Genomic DNA, 16,571 nt, shown 5'->3' on the forward strand with positions numbered 1-16,571 from the left:
CCTCGAGGGAAGACCTGGGGAAGGACCAGTTAGACTGCCCTTCTCTTGAACCCCTCAGACAGCAGGCTGCTGCTGAGGCTGCTGGGAACGCCACAGGTACCCACAAGGTATACTGGGAAGATGGACTCCTGTACACTGAGTCAAGAGACCCCAAGCCTGGCATGACCAGGAGGCTGGTCGTCCCCTTGTCTCAGCGTGGTTTCCTACTTACCTTGGCCCACGAGATTCCCTTAGCAGGTCACTTAGGCCAGACGAAAACGTGGGACAGGCTTGTCTCGCACTTTCACTGGCCTCACATGAACGAAGATACCAAGGAGTTTTGCCGCTCCTGTGTCACTTGCCAAGCCAGTGGTAAGTCAGGTGGCACGACAAAGGCCCCCCTTATACCAATGCCTGTGGTGGGGGTGCCCTTTGAACGGGTGGGGATCGACATCGTCGGTCCCATGGAACCACCGACAGCATCAGGGCACAAGTTTATACTGGTGGTAGTGGATCATGCCACCAGGTATCCTGAAGCTATTCCCCTTAGGACCACTACAGCACCTGTTGTGGCAAGAGCCCTAGTTGGAGTATTCTCCAGAGTGGGCTTCCCTAAGGAGGTCGTCTCCGACAGAGGTGCAAACTTTATGTCGAGCTACTTAACTGCTATGTGGAAGGAATGTGGTGTCAACTACAAGTTCACTACGCCCTATCATCCACAATGCAATGGGCTTGTTGAGAGATTCAACAGGACCCTAAAAGGGATGATTCATGGACTACCGGAAAAGCTTCGGCGTAGATGGGACGTCCTGATCCCCTGCCTCTTGTTCGCCTACAGAGAAGTCCCACAGAAGGGGGTTGGCTACAGCCCTTTTGAACTTTTGTACGGACATCCTGTAAGAGGACCCCTGTGTTTGGTGAAGGAAGGATGGGAGAGACCTCTCAAAAAGCCTGCAACCAACATAGTGGACTATGTGCTCGGCCTCCGCTCGCGGATGGCTGAATACATGGAGAAGGCATCCGAAAACCTTAAGGCCAGCCAAGAACTCCAAAAAGCTTGGCATGACCAAAAGGCTGTCTTGACTGTTTACCGGCCCGGACAGAAGGTGTGGGTGTTGGAGCCAGTGGCCCCAGCAGCACTCAAGGACAAATGGTCCGGGCCTCACACCATCCTGGAGAAAAAGGGAGAGGTCACCTACCTGGTCGACCTGGGAACTCCCCGGAGCCCCCACAGGGTGCTTCATGTCAACAGGCTAAAAGCATATGTCGACAGGAAGGACATGAGTTTGCTCATGGCCCTAGATGAGGGACAGGAAGAGGAGAGTGACCCTCTCCCCGACCTGCTCTCTCAGAATCCTGACGATGGCTCGGTAGATGGTGTTGTCTTTTGTGGCAGCCTCTCCGAACATCAGCAGAGCGACTGTAAACAGGTTCTTCAGTCGTTCCGACATCTGTTTTCTCTGACACCCAGTCAGACCGATTGGTGCACCCATGAGGTCGACACTGGTGACAGCTTGCCCGTAAAGAGTAAAATCTACAGGCAGCCTGATCACGTTAGAGACTGCATCAAAAGTGAAGTGCAGAAAATGTTGGAGCTGGGAGTCATTGAACCCTCGGATAGCCCTTGGGCTAGTCCCGTAGTTCTAGTGCCGAAACCTCACACCCAGGGTGGTAAGAGAGAGATGAGGTTTTGCGTAGACTACAGGGGTCTCAATGCAGTCACTAAGACTGACGCCCACCCAATACCAAGGGCAGACGAGCTTATCGATAGATTGGCTTCGGCCAACTACTTAAGTACGTTTGACCTGACAGCTGGGTATTGGCAAATCAGGTTAGCTGAGGACGCCAAGCCTAAAACCGCATTTTCAACCCCTGGTGGGCATTATCAGTTCGTGGTGATGCCCTTTGGTCTGAAAAATGCACCTGCCACCTTCCAACGGTTGGTGAATCACGTCCTTACTGGGCTGGATGACTTCTGTGCGGCGTATCTTGACGATATTGCTGTCTTTAGCTCCACCTGGGAGGATCACCTGGTCCACCTGCGGAAGACGTTAGAGGCACTGCAAGCAGCAGGTCTCACTATCAAGGCCACCAAGTGCCAGATAGGGCAGACACAGGTTGTATACCTGGGCCACCTTGTAGGTGGAGGTCAGGTTCAGCCACTGGAGAGCAAGATACAGTCAATCAGGGACTGGGCTCCTCCAACCACCCAGACTCAGGTTCGAGCTTTCTTGGGCCTGACTGGTTACTACAGGAAGTTTGTCAGGAACTATGGTTCCATCGTGACACCATTAAATGAACTGACAAGTAAGAAAATGCCAAAAAAGGTTCAGTGGACAGCGAGCTGTCAAAAAGCATTCGATGACCTAAAGCAGGCCATGTGCACGGCGCCTATCCTCAAGAGTCCGGACTACTCCAAACCATTCATTGTCCAAACAGATGCTTCTGAGTTGGGTGTGGGAGCTGTTCTTTCTCAACTGAATTTTGATGGTCAAGACCAGCCCATTGCTTTTATAAGCAGATGGCTGACCCCTAGAGAGAAGAATTGGTCAGCTATTGAGAGGGAGGCCTTTGCTGTGGTTTGGGCCCTGAAGAAGCTGAGGCCATACTTGTTTGGCACTCACTTCAAGATTCAGACCGACCATAAGCCCCTCTTGTGGCTAAATCAGATGAAGGGTGAAAACCCCAAACTGCTTAGGTGGTCCATTTCCCTACAGGGGATGGACTTCACAGTGGAACATAGACCTGGTACTGATCATGGCAATGCCGATGGGCTCTCCAGATATTTCCACTTAGAACAAGAAGACTCACCTGGTCAAGGTTAGCTAGTTGTTCCGACGTTTGGGGGGGGGTCATGTAGGAGAGTAGGGTCTGCAATCCTATGATCACCCAGATTTTTTGCTTTTGTTTCACTGGTTTACGACTTTCTCTGGCTGCGGGCCTGCCAATCAGACCCACAGCCTGGCTGTTCTCTTTCTAAATTACGAGATGTACCCTAGGTGCATTTACCAATTGGTACTGGGCCACCTTATCAGACCCTGTAACTCAGGGCATAGGTGTACCCAGGGCCACCAGGGGCTGCAGCATGTATTGTGCCACCCCTGGCTGGCCTCCTAAATTTGACACAACTGGCTGCATGACAGCTGGGGCGAAGTCGTGTAATCACCCTTTGCTTTAGATATAGTAGCTCTATATCTAACCCTCCAATGGACACCCGAGTTCCTATCAGTCACTCCTATGGCAGGCCTTGACAATCCTGAAGGCAGAGTGCATGGGCTCGCGTGAACTGTGTTCTGGCCCGAGCCGAGCCGGTTGCAGCTTGCGGAGAAAAGACCCAATGGCTGTTCCATGATAACGCGTACCACATCGGTAACTTCGGTGCCGCGTTATCAAGACATGTCGAGTAAGGTGTCATACGAATCGGGGTGCTGCCCTCTCACCAACCCTGGCGACGAGGTTAGCATCCCGCCCTTCTAGAGGGACACGACATGTACGTAACTGTGAACCCCGGTTAAAGTTAACGAAAGCCTCAGCTCCACAAAATGGATGCTGCCACCACAGACACGAGTCTGACCTCCTGCTGCTGGGAGTCCTTCCAGCGAGGAGCACTTGGACAAAGGGTTTCCTGTCGAGGGCGGTGTTCGCACCGTCCCAGACAGGGTTTGTGTATTCTGGGTAGGTAGGGCTTTTGCGAGAAGGTGGCTGCGGGGTGGCACCCCGGTGCTCACTACGCATCTGCCGGTTAGAACCAGTTCCAGGGGCGACAGCCCTGGCCTGGGGAAAGTCCGGCAGGGGAGAGGGGTGTAACTACCCCCCTTCCTGGTCCCACCCTTAGGGCAGGACCTAGTCATGTACCCACCCCTTTCTTTAGGATAAAGGCCGGAGCGGGGACCCTTCCAAATTAGATCATCTTTGAATCAAGAATACTTTCTACGAAAGGACTTCAAGACTCTTCTCAAGATTTCTCCCTTGTGGCTAAGGAGTAGTCACCCTGCATCAGCGGGCACCATCTAAGAACTCTGCGGTTTGCTGTAAGTCCTTCCTCAAGGAATCCGACGGCCCAGCTCGACGAGAACCAGCTTCCCTGGCACCTCTGACCTCTACCCACGTCATCAGCTCAGCTGTGACCTGTGGGTGCGACGAGACCTCGAGGGACCGGCCATCATCAGAACCTGCACGCTCTTAAAAACCAGCACGACCATCGAGGTAACTCTCTGGTGAGTGCTCTGGGGTCCGAGAAGCCCCGACCCGCTCCAGCACCGAAGTGCAGTCTCCCAGCATCTCCACGATCTGCGTGGGGCCCTTCTGCTCGCTGCTCAGCACGTTGTCTGGTCACTAGCCGCTGGCTTGTGCCCTTCTGTGACGACATCCGAGAATCATCACTGCTGGTCTGGTTGCTCCAGACTGGCCCTTGCTTCCATCTTTTCGAGAAGCACCCCGGACCCTCCTGGTCCACTCAAGACGCCAACAGCGCCATCCTTCGTGGGACAGCTCGCACCTCCACCGTGGTCGCCGACAACGCCTCCTGGTCCGTGAGACTGCAGAGCCTAGCGTCGCCCACTCACCTGGTCGAGGTGACGGCCAACTGGTGCCTTCCTGGCACCCTCTGACTACTGGCTAGTAGTACGAACTTGGTCCCCTCTGCTTTCAGGTTCCATCAATCTCCGATCCAGGCTTGGATCTCTACGAACTATTCATCACTGGTCGCCGGCCAGCAACTCCTTTTCTCCCGGCTCCTGGCTCGTCAGCGAAGACCCCGACGCCTGTAAGACTTGTGCAGCCGCAGCCCTCGTGGCTAGGTAACTCAGCATTTCGGTGCCTGCATAGCCTCCTTACTCTAGGGTCCCGAGTCCCTCGCTTCCGACTTGCCTTAACCTTTCCGTGTCCTCGGGCACTTGTTTTAAACTGTGCACTTGAAGTATTTGCTAAAGAGATTTGGTTTGTGCTTAGTACCCTGTCCTCATAAAGAGTACAGGGCTGTTGTGATTCTTAATAAATATATTGTTTATTTTCATAACACTTGTGTGGTGTCCTTTCACTGGGTGTTCAAGGGGTACATGTGTGGTAAACAGCTGGCTTAAGGCGCCCTCTCGAGTCTTTAGCCTTAGACTGCTCGTATCCACGCTACTAGGATAGCTGGTCTATAGGTTGACTTACAACTAAACACCATAAGGGTCGTTGGAACGATACATAGCGGTCGCTAGAATAGCGAACGTTGCATATCGGGCCAACTTCTCACATAGTCCAGCCGAGAAAGAATCAACGACTGGACCAGCACGCGTCTGGCCTCAAAGGGAAGAAGAGTCAAGACCTTCCTGAGGACCCTAAGCAGACCGTAGCAGGTCACATCAACTTTTTTGGCCTGAACTTGAAATCCCAAGGTGGAATCAAGCCAAACCCCCAGGCTCTTTATTTGGTTCTTTGGGGTGGGAGGGGGGCCCAGATGGTTTGTCCACCACGGATCGAGGTTGATGGGGGCTTTACAACCCACCAGAATGATGTCGGTTTTGGACCCATTTAGGTTGAGGAATGAGGCGGTCATCCAATCCAAGACCTTGGTGAGACAAGGGGTCAGATTGTTAGTCCCCTGGTCGGTGGCGTCATCCCTCGCCAGGGAGATAACCAACTGTGTATCGTCTGTGTAGGTGACAAGCTGAATTCCCCAGGGAAGAACCACCTCAGCAAGTGGTCTCATATAGATGTTCAACAAGGTAGGGCTAAGTGAGGATCCCTGGGGAACACCGTGGTGCAGTGGAAGTTGTTCAGATGACACCTCATCCTCAAAGACTGAGAAAAATCTCTCAGACAGAAAGGACTGGAGCCATTTGAGGGCCATTCCGGAAACTCCCACTTGGCGCAGGCGGTGTAACAGGAGGGGGTAATTTACTGCATCGAAGGCTGCGCGGAGGTCCAATAGGACCACCGCAGTGCAGCCGCTGGCATCCACAATGCTCTTGGTCGCTTCCGCCACCAAAGCAGTTTCCGTCCCTTGCTTAGCTGTGAATCCCGTCTGGGTAGGGTGGAGGGCTCCCATGGTGTCTACAAATCAGGATAGTACCTGGTTAACATGTTTTTCTGCTATTTTGCCAAGCCCAGGAAACAACGAAATGGGCCTATAGTTGGCTAGGTCTTCAGGGTCCAGGATGTTTTTTACAAAAGGGCCTTGACTGTTGCCAACTTCCAGGTAGGAGGCACCACCCCCGCCGCCAGGGAGGAGTTTATGACGCGCATTATAGCGGGACAGACAGTTTCCCCCTATTGGGGAACGCTCCCCCGCCATAATGGAAGAGCCGTTTAAGCTTAAGCTTAATGTTTTTTGAAGACTTGCTTTCATTCTAGAAGTTCAGATTGTATCTTTCAAACTACAAGTTGCAGTTTGGTCTACTGGTTTATTGATGGTCTGTTTTTATTTAGAGGGTTCTTAAGAACTAAACCTTCATCAAGAAGAAACACAAGACTTTTCAGATTATCTAACATCTGATGTATTCAGTTTAGCTCTTACCCCTGGGAATGGAGAAGGGATTTATTTTTTCAGAGAGCTCATGTTTATTCCAACAGATCAAATGTAGGGTTTGTTGCCTTTCAAACATATGCTCCCATTCGGGGCAATTGTAGGACAGTGACTTTTGCAACATTGTGCAACTAAGATTCTGTCACTCATTCACTCAAAATACTTTATTTTGGCTTGCATACCATAATAGTTTCCACATTCTCAGTACACATGCAAAGAAGAATCCATTTGTAATGAATTAACTCATTTGATTTATTAAAATTTGACAGTTACTACCTTAGGCGGGAAGTTAAAAAGCAGATCAGCTATAGGGATTTATGTGCCTTGCAAAACAAGTGGTACATTTATGCAAGTATGGTATAATCTTATTTCCAGATTGTTCGGATTAAAAATACCCTTGAGATCTTTGTTCTGCATTCCAAAAAGCGGCCGGCCTCAGTTAATTTAAAATTAACAGGTCAAAACAGTCCTATCTTAAACTCGTTGGGAGACGTGAATTCATATTGAAATTCTTTTGCATCCCCCCCCCCCTCCAAGAGGATCTGCAGTGTTCTACTTGGGCATCCCAATAGCATCTCTTCACTAAACTTTATTGGTGGAACAAAGGTGGGTCATTGTTTTCACAGACTTCCTGTAGCCCTATGTCTGATAATTGGCACCTTATGTTGCCTACCAAGCCAAACTTGTTGTAACTCTCCCGGTGGGTTACTTCCACCAGGGCGTTGGCGTACAGAGACATTCCAGTATAGACTTCATTCTAATCCAGAACAATAGTGGACAAAGCTTGGCTATACCAATAATATATGATCTTCCCATATTTAGCCTTAAGAGGTGGGGTAGCATAGTCTGGTTTCTAAGAAATGTATGCTCTGGTCTGCTGAGCTCCTCTATTTTGTCAAAACTCCACAATTCAGACCCGTACAAGGCAGAAATAACTGCTTTTGAGTCAAAGACTTGCAGGGGCCTCTGCAACAGGTATACTCGAGGAGGTGCAGTGTTCTTTCCCCAATGCCCTTATTATCTGCTTATGTTTCAAAGCCATTTTCGTTGTGGGGTTTCCAAAATATATTCTCCTCAATATCCTTACCCCAAGCTAGTCGAAGGTACTAACTCTCTCCAGCGATGCCCCTCCTAGGGTTGGCCATCCCCTAAAAGATTTGTTGGAATTTAGAGTCGTACATTTTGTTTTTGACGTATTTATCTCTAAACCCCGCATGTTGCCAAAGTCTTGGAATTCATTAAAAAGTAACTTTAACCCCGCAGAGTTTTAGACACCTGTAGGTTGTCATCTGTGAACAATAAGGTCACTACCTAATTAAGCCTAGAGTTGGAGCATAAGCAGGTTCCTGAGATAAAAATTGTACTACATCATTCTTGTATAGGGAAAAGAGAATGGGCACCAGTGCACACCTTTGACCTACTCCCCTGCTGACAGGGATTAGGTCTGTGAGTTGCCCCTGTGATCCCCACCTCGCCTGGGCTAAGATGGCTTTGTGGATTCGTATAACCAAATTGAGTCATTTGCTCCGAGTCCCCATGTTTTTGAGAACTTGCCACAGGTTATTTCTGGGGACTAAGTCAAAGGCTGTCTTTAGGTCCATAAAAGCTTATATACAGGGTGCCACGGGCAATGACCACCATTTTCCAGTACAATAGGAGAAGGTGTAACACCTGGTCTATTGTCCCCGTCTTTTCTCTAAATCCTGCTTGTAAGGTTTTAAAGAATTTTCAGCCCATGCCTAGATCTTTTATAAAAGAGCCGGGCAGAATACTTTTTGAATGGAGTGTATTAAGCTGATAGGCCTGTAGTTACATGGTAGGTCTCAGTCACCTTTTTTGAATCCGGGGAGCACCTCTGCCCCCTCCAGGACCCTGGTATACCATCGGGACCTAGAGCTTTCGCCTGAATAGTTAGGCCGAGAGAGGCCTCGATATGACTCAGGGAGAAATAGTCACTGGCGATAATCTGAGGGTGCTTCGGAGCATATGCCAAGGAGGCCAGCATGTCACTGTCATCGGAATTCATCCCACCCTCTTTTTTCCTTTCCGGAGGGCTAATTTGTAAATCTTCGTTGTAGTTTCTTTTTGAAGGGCTAATTTCTAGTTCTTCGCTGTAATCATTGGATTTTATTGCTTTGGCTAGTTGAATTCTGGAGGTTCTACATTTTGTTGAACCATGTTTTTTGATCCCGGTTTTTGTGCCTGGGATTTGTGTAATGTCCAGATACAGTGAAGTAAGAGCCCAATTGCTTGAAAAAGTGTGAATGGGCATTGTTGACTTCCACTAACCCTCCTGGCTTCTCAAGCAGAGACTGTAACTGTCGTACCAACCAACCCGATCCTGATGCATACTGGAAAGCTTGCCTGTGATTATCATGTGCCACTTAAGGCAGCGGTTGTAGTTAGCTTGGTAAACTTCCCTCCTTACCTGTTGAACAATGGTCTGATTGCTTCTGCCTCCCCAAACTGATATATTTAAGCAGAGCGGGTTGCAGCCACTCTCAGTGGTCACACCCATGGTTTTTGTGATGACACTGCGCCAGAGCCTCAGATCTAGCACAATATAGTCAATTCAACTCAGAATATTTGACCTGTTATAAGTATTAGCATCCATTCTGTCTGATTTTGTCATAACATGTGCTGCTCTTAACTCTAACTCTTTATCAGGGATTTTACTTTGAGCACATCCTGGGGCCATTTCTTAACTGGGGGGTGATCTAGTGGGGGCACAGACCACATGGTATCCTCCTTGTTTGTCGCAATTACATCATTTCTACCTAGAGGTTTGAATGTGACCTTGAGATCACCCGCTATTAACAATAGGATTGATATGGTGCTCACGTCTATCATCTACTCAAGTTGTTGGATTGCGGCTGATGGTCTGCCTCCGCTTGTTCCTCTGGCATATATGTTGTAGATATAAATGGTTTTACTAGAGCGGCCCTTGAGACATAGCCTCAAAATATCCAGGTTTTCTGAGTGAAGGAGTGTAATTTTGCACCAAGGGCTATTTTGATCCATATAATCAGTCCCCCTGCTGGACAACCTAATTTTTTTTTACAACAGCTGGGAGACAGTAACAAACATACCTCACCTTGTATATTGAGGATATGCTTCAGGTTTCCTGTAGTAAGCAAATATTGAAGCATTCTATAAAGGCACAGTTTACTCCTTAACCCTACCACATTCCAGGAAACTAACGTAAGTTTTGGGACAACTCCTGAACTAATGTGCACAGCAGTGCTTGGGCTTTCAGGATTTCTGGTGGTAGATACGACAGGTGCGTTCTTATCTAGCGAGTTGGCACCTAATTGGAACCCCGGAGTCTGTTTGTATGCTCTTCTGCTAATGACTGAACAGTCCACTCCTTCCTCGCTTCCAATGCTTGGTGCCAATCTATCATCCAGTGGTGGGCGGGGGAAGGACTTCGATGGTTCACTGGGGGAGTACTTGTCGGCCTGGGGATCTATGTTCTGGAGTCTATCATTTACCCTCCAAGGATGAGTCTGCACTCAAGCAATTTATTGGTCATGGAGAGGTGCCAACTGGTTGTCCAGTGGGTATCATTTGAATTGGATTTTGGACGTTGCAGGTGGGCATGTTCTGATGTCAAGGGCTAACACATTTTCAACCATTCCTCCATCTTTTATAAAAAGTTCTATACAGTCAGTGGAAGAGTCAGGAGGCTCATATCTTCTTACCTTTAAAGTATTCTCTTATTAGGGATCTGCACCCTCTCACATGACTAATCCAGTGTATCGCTTTGTTCCTCAATGAACCTTGTCCCTTGTGCCGCTTCTGGGCTAATATTTTTGGTACATTTATCTTGTAGATTTATCGGGAATATGGTGTCATGAGTAACTCCTGAGATGGAGCCTGATGGCTTGCTGCCTTTACAAAATCTGCCCCCAGAGGCTGGTTTTATCTGATCATGCTAGATTTGCCCCCACCTGGTCTAAGGTTCGGGATAAAGTTATCGTTGAGGAAGCTCCTAGCATTTGCTCTATGATCGGGCCCCTTGGCTGTGTAATTGGACTTTGTTCTGTGTAGAGCGCAGAGGGACTCCCAATGCCCTTAAGATGGTGAGATGTGTAATACCTCATGCTTGTGTTTGCTAGCCGTAATAGGTGGGCCCTTTCTATGTATGCACACTCTGTGACTACTCTCTAGCAGTTGTTTCTTCAATCCTGTAGGGTCACATATCATGGACCTCAGAGCAACCACTTTAGCTCTGAGGGCGCTGATAAGCAGACCAGCGCTGGAATTGTGGTACTGGGGTCCTTTGCTGGCAATGCCGGAGCCCCAGCCCTTGCTGGTTATGTCTCGCACTGCAATGCAGGGCAAAACCCTGCTGTCGCAAGAGAGCCTATTGTCGGCGGTTCTGCTTACAAGGACTAAAAGAGGAGACAAGAGACTGGCACGCACGGATCAGGTCGCGTGCACGTTCACTGTCTCCTTTTTAGCTCCTTGTAAGCAGACACACATACACACACACACGAGCGCACATACATGCGAGCACATACACGCACACAGAGACCCCCCCGCCGCGCACACACACACACACACGCGCACATACATACATACAGACATACAGATATACATACATACATACACCACACTTCCCCACCCCCCCCCCCCACACACAAGCGCGCACATACAGACACTCCTCCCCACCCACCACCTCGGCGCCACTCCGGACTCTGCAGCCTCCGCAGGGCTCTACCTCAGGCATCGGAGCCCCGCGTCACCACTGCTCCTCTGGCCAGGCACTCCGTGGGCGCGGGCTTCACAAGACGGAAGTCCAGCCCCACGGCAGGTTTCGGTTTCGCTCATTGGCCAGTGCTCGCGGAGGGGGAAGCAAGCGTCAACTGATCAGCACCCGGAGAAAGTCTCACTTCACTCTCCTTCATGCATGCCCTAAATCGTTCCTGTTCAGCCAAGTCAAGAAAACTCTGCCTATATTCTCTCAGAAAGAAGTCTAGACAATGACCGAGACAGGCACCTAACAATTCTAAAGAATTGAAAACAAAATACGAATAGATATCAGCATGAAGAACCACAAAACATACCGAGATTAACAGTGCCAAACAAAATATATAAAGGGACCCTTGACCCTGATTATACACTGGAATATTGCTATGAGGGCCCCCATGCAGGCTCTGCGAGAGCTTGGTGGGTTCAACGTCGAGGTAACGATGCCGATAAATGAGTGCATTAGATTGATAGAGAAAGGCGCTACTCCACATTTTAATGCGCCAAGCAAACAAAGGATGTAAGTGCCTTCTGTGGGCGCTGACAAATGATTGGGTTATGAGCAAATGCGCGTTGACAGGGCTGTGAGGAGAAAGACTCAGACAGCCTCTAATGCACCAGGCAGCAATCCCATTAGTGGACGCTGATTGGATCTCTCTCCGGCCCTTCAGGGTCAGGCTGAGAGGCCCGGCACGTACTAACAGGTGATCAATAGGTGTCAGATCATGGGCTGCAAATCCCCATCTAGATGAGGCCTGATTGAATTATGGAACGCGCACGTGGCCCTTTGCGGCTGGATCGAACAGGCTTGTTTTTTTCTGTTGCTTTTTGTACCACGTTTTTGAAGTTGCGAGTCCGATGCACTCTGTGATAGAACTAGGGTTTCTAATGGTAGTGTGCATTTAAACACAAGTGTACTGTGCTTCAGTTGACAAAAGATGGCTGGCCCAAAGGTTTTGTTAGGAACTCACTTCTACCGCCAAATGCTGTGTTCCGGAATACCGAGATTGACGAATATTGATTCTACCGCATGCCTCTTTCTACCACCACCCTCAGCAACAACTAACAGCTACCAAAAAATCTTCCTAAAGCAATACAGACTTTCATAACAAATTTATGCAACACATTGTTATATACAATGCCAATAGCTCAAACTTTAATGATGCGAGACCTATTGCATTGTAAATGCATGTTCAGTAGTGTCCTTGGAAGCGTCATTCAAGTCTAGGGGGGGATAATTCTATTACTGCAGGTACTCACTGGGTCAGAAGGGCCCTGGGGACTTTATTCAGAAGGTAAACGTAAATCTCCCTCCGTGATCCTTTCAGGTACATGGACACATGTTACGGGGCTCTTGGCCTAAAATAACGTAAACATTTTTGTGATCATGGGCGATGTGCTCAGGCTTGTATTTGTGTTAGTTAAGTGGCAGCTTGGGACATGGGACGAACTTGTGTCTAAAATACCTGCGCATTCGATTAGCAGGTTGTCGATGCGGTTGAGCATGCCGTTACTACCAGTGTGTTTGGTGTGGTTTTTCGGGTGCTTTTTTTTCCTTTTTCCCTTTTCCTTCTGCCCCGCCTTGTTCTGCCTTTCTTTTACCCATCTTCGTATGTATTAAAAAGGTACATCTGAAAGAAAAGGTTATTGTTAGATTCCTTACCTTAGAATATCCCCAGGCGTCCAACTGGATCCGGACTGTTTTGCGTAGCAGTACCCCTGCACGTCGTTAGGCGTCGTCTGCGGCTACGCGTCGGCGTCGTGATCGCCGGGATGATGTCATCTGAGCTTCGCGCCCATTCCACTCTGGCACGGCGGCTACTACTGCCCTGGGTTGGGGAGTTCCTTGCAGGACATCTGTCAGGCACCTACATGGGCCTTGCTGCACACGTTTGCCAAGCACTACTGCCTGGACAGCCAGGTCCGGAGAGATGGCTTTTTCGGCCGTTCGTTCTCCATGACTTTCTGGTGTGATCTTGGTTCGCAGACCCACCACCGGGGTTGGTATTGCTGGGGTATCTATTCTAAGGTAAGGAATCTAACACAAACCTGTTTCTTTCAGATGCACAAGTTACTTACCTCCGGTAACGATATATCTGTAAGAAACAGTAGTTAGTGTTAGATTCCTTACCGCCCCACCCATCCTCCCCGTTCTGTGAACCGATATCTAGGGTTAAGGTATCTCCCTTTGAGGGCCCTAGTTTCATGGCACCAGTGTCGGTCTCTGGCATGGCTCTGCGTTCCTGGCGTGGAAAGCTATGTACAAGAACTGACGTCCGCGCGCGAGGGTGGCGTCTAAGTGCTCCGACGACGTCATCCCGGCGATCACGATGCCGGCGACGGACGCGGAGCCGCAGACGGCACCTACCGACGCGCAGGGGTACTGCTACGCAAAACTTTACGGATCCAATCTGACGCATGGGGATATTCTAAGGTAAGGAATCTAACACTAACTACTGTTACTTACAGATATACAGTTACCGAAGGTAAGTAACTTGTGCAATTTGTACACAGACACTAACAAGTGGGGTTATTCAATATTATTATGAGGTGCTTAACCCCTGATGCTGGGTACAAAAGTTATTACTTCAAACAGTACCGTGGTGTCCAGGAAAGAAAGGCTTAGGGGTGTGGCCCAGCCCAGCGTCTGACGTGTGCGGACAGGCCAATCTCTTGCACGGTCGCATCCACCCCCGTCCCGCGATGCTGGAGTGTCCGGACACCTTTACATCGTTTGGTAGGCCAGCCCACCTCGTTCCTTCTATAGCACGCTTTGGGGAGCAGGTCCCACCCCACGTAGGCAGCAGCAGCAACGAACCAAAGAAGTGCAGGGGGCCTCGGACGGCCTAAGAAGGTAGTCCTGCGCTGCGGCAGTATCCTGATGCCCTTATGGCATTTGGGAGGCCGGTCCCTCCATCTTTATTGGCACACTGGAGGACTGAGTCCCACAGCAGCTAGATAGCATCGAGGAGCCGTTGAGCTTCAGGGGCCCTCAAACGGCCCAAGAAGTTAGATCTTGTAACTGGATGCAAGTGGTTTCGGGTGCACGTTTAGAAAACATGGCCTAGGTGCGCCAATGGCAGTTTGCACTTTGGATCTATGGAAACTTTTAAAATCACTGCTGTATTTTGAGAAGATTCTCCCAGTCTTGCATGTGGTTCCTCACAGTTCCCATCCATTTGAGAAAGGCGGCTTAGATCAAGGCGTAATAGTAAAACCCCATAAAGGGATTTTCATTTATCTTTTGCGACAGTTTGCATGGATGGATACATATGATGTAATTTGCTATTGCCAGGTGTTTTTTCATTTGGTTTTCGAGCCTGGAATGCTTTTATAATTTGCTCTTATTTTTTTTTTTTAAGCGCACTGCTAAATGGGCATGTCTCAGAATGTTAACTTTTACAAACATCTTCCTAGATTTTACAGTATGTTTTAAATCATACTCACATTTGTGGTTGTGTTTTTTTTGTTTAGGTTGTTCCTGTTTTGTTACACCTTCTGTCTTCTATTAGCAGTGTCCGGCTATACATCCCCAAAGATCTCCGACCTGTTGACAATCGGCAAAGTGTGTTAAAATCAATTCAGGTACATTTCTTGTTTAGTTTTACCCATTTGGCTCTCTAAACTAGTTGGATCACTGTGTGATTTGATTTCACGTTTATCTTATATTTTCATAATTGCATGTCTCAAATATCACCAGACCCTGTTTAGAAAGCAGATTGTATACATTTGATGTCAAGTATTGCTTTATATTCAAGCCGGCTCCTTCGGATAATGGGGGAAGATTTCGAAGGGCTCCCGGAGGCTGCTGTGCTTTCAATCGACATTGAAAAGGCCTTCGACAGTGTTGAATGGCCATACTTATTTCGGGTTTTGAAGGCATTTGAATTGGGTGACCGGTTTTTTAAATGGCTTACATTGCTCTATAATGCAGCTACAGCTAGAGTGAAAACGGGAGCCACAATATCAGCCGCGTATCGGGTGAGCCGCGGGACGCGCCAGGGGTGTTCGCTGTCTCCCCTCTTGCTTGCGCTGGCCATCGAGCCCTTAGCATCTCGTGCTCGGATGGGTCAGGCGTACGAAGGTTTGACGCTGAGGAGCGAGACCCAGTATATCTCTCTGTACGTAGACGATCTACTGGTGTTCTTGGCGGATATACATGACTCACTATACGGAGCCAAACTCCTGCTCCATAATTTTGGCCAACTCTCGGGACTGAAGGTCAATTGGGGAAAGTCCTGCCTCTTCCCAATGACCCCCAGAGAAAATGCACCCCAGATCACCGGAAACCTTCGTTGGGAGCATCACTGTCTCCCGTTTTTGGGCACCCATATTTATCACTCTCAACTAGATCTGTTGGAGGGCAATGTGCACAGGGCGATCAGGAGTCTACAGAGTAACATGGGGTTTTGGCGTACCCTTCCTCTCTCGGTGGCGGGGAGGGTGGCTCTGCTGAAAATGGTGGCGCTCCCTCGCCTATTGTATGTTTTTTCGCACGTTGCCGATATGGATCCCAGCGTCGATTTTTCTGAAACTTTGTTCCTTGCCCACAGGATTCATCTGGGGATCGGGCAGGCGACGAGTCGCTTTGACCACCATGCTGCGTCCCAGGGCTGAGGGAGGCCTAGCGGTCCCTGATTTTGAATGGTACCATCTGGCAGCACAATTGCAATGGTTTACGCAGGCAGTGGCTCTGGAGTTCTGGGGGCCGGAAGGACCGCAGGGCAGACTAATTCCCAGACATGTACTCTCTTTTATAGTATTGCGCCAGAGGATAAACTTGGATTAACTCACTCTTGAGGAACGTACCATTCGTCTCTGCTGGAATCGGGCTCAAAGTGTCATTTAATGTTGTGTTCAATGTCGATAACACGACCTGGTGTGTTATTATACATGATGCTCCTTTTGTTTGCGAATAACAATAACATTTATTTACAAACAAAAGTATTGCTTTATATTCACTGATTACTCTACTGAAAAGTCTCATTTTGGAATCTGCATTTGTTATTTGATAAGGCATTTGTGTTGTGCCAGAAAACAGCAGCTTTTTGGTGTGATTCTGCTGAAAACCAGTAGAGCATTAAAGGCGATAAATTGGTCCACATTTATTCCACAAACCATGCCGCTCTTAAAGCACCTGGTGCATATTAAAGTGTCCTGGGCAACTTTTTTGCACCCCAGTGACTCTTTGGTATTACAGAAGCAGCTGATTGCATGGCTTAATCTGTAAATTGCGGCCTCACTTAATTACCATTCTTAGGACCAGTTAGGTTTCATTTGTCAAAACTTAGCTCATCCTTGGGTAGCTGTGGCTTCGAGCAGTCAGGCT

At 48.8% G+C, this 16,571-nt stretch overlaps 1 protein-coding gene across 1 annotated transcript in view; it reads left to right on the plus strand.

The window, feature by feature from the left end:
* The window catches only part of MTREX (Mtr4 exosome RNA helicase), a 751,215-nt gene that overhangs the window by 669,045 nt on the left and 65,599 nt on the right, over positions 1 to 16,571 (plus strand). Inside the window, exon 20 of the mRNA XM_086960637.1 lies at positions 14,717 to 14,827. Coding sequence (XP_086816763.1) covers positions 14,717 to 14,827 — 111 coding nt within the window. The remainder of the gene's footprint in view (positions 1 to 14,716; positions 14,828 to 16,571) is intronic.

Source organism: Lissotriton vulgaris, chromosome 3_1 (genome assembly GCF_964263255.1).
Source record: "Lissotriton vulgaris chromosome 3_1, aLisVul1.2, whole genome shotgun sequence".
NCBI lineage: Eukaryota > Metazoa > Chordata > Amphibia > Caudata > Salamandridae > Lissotriton > Lissotriton vulgaris.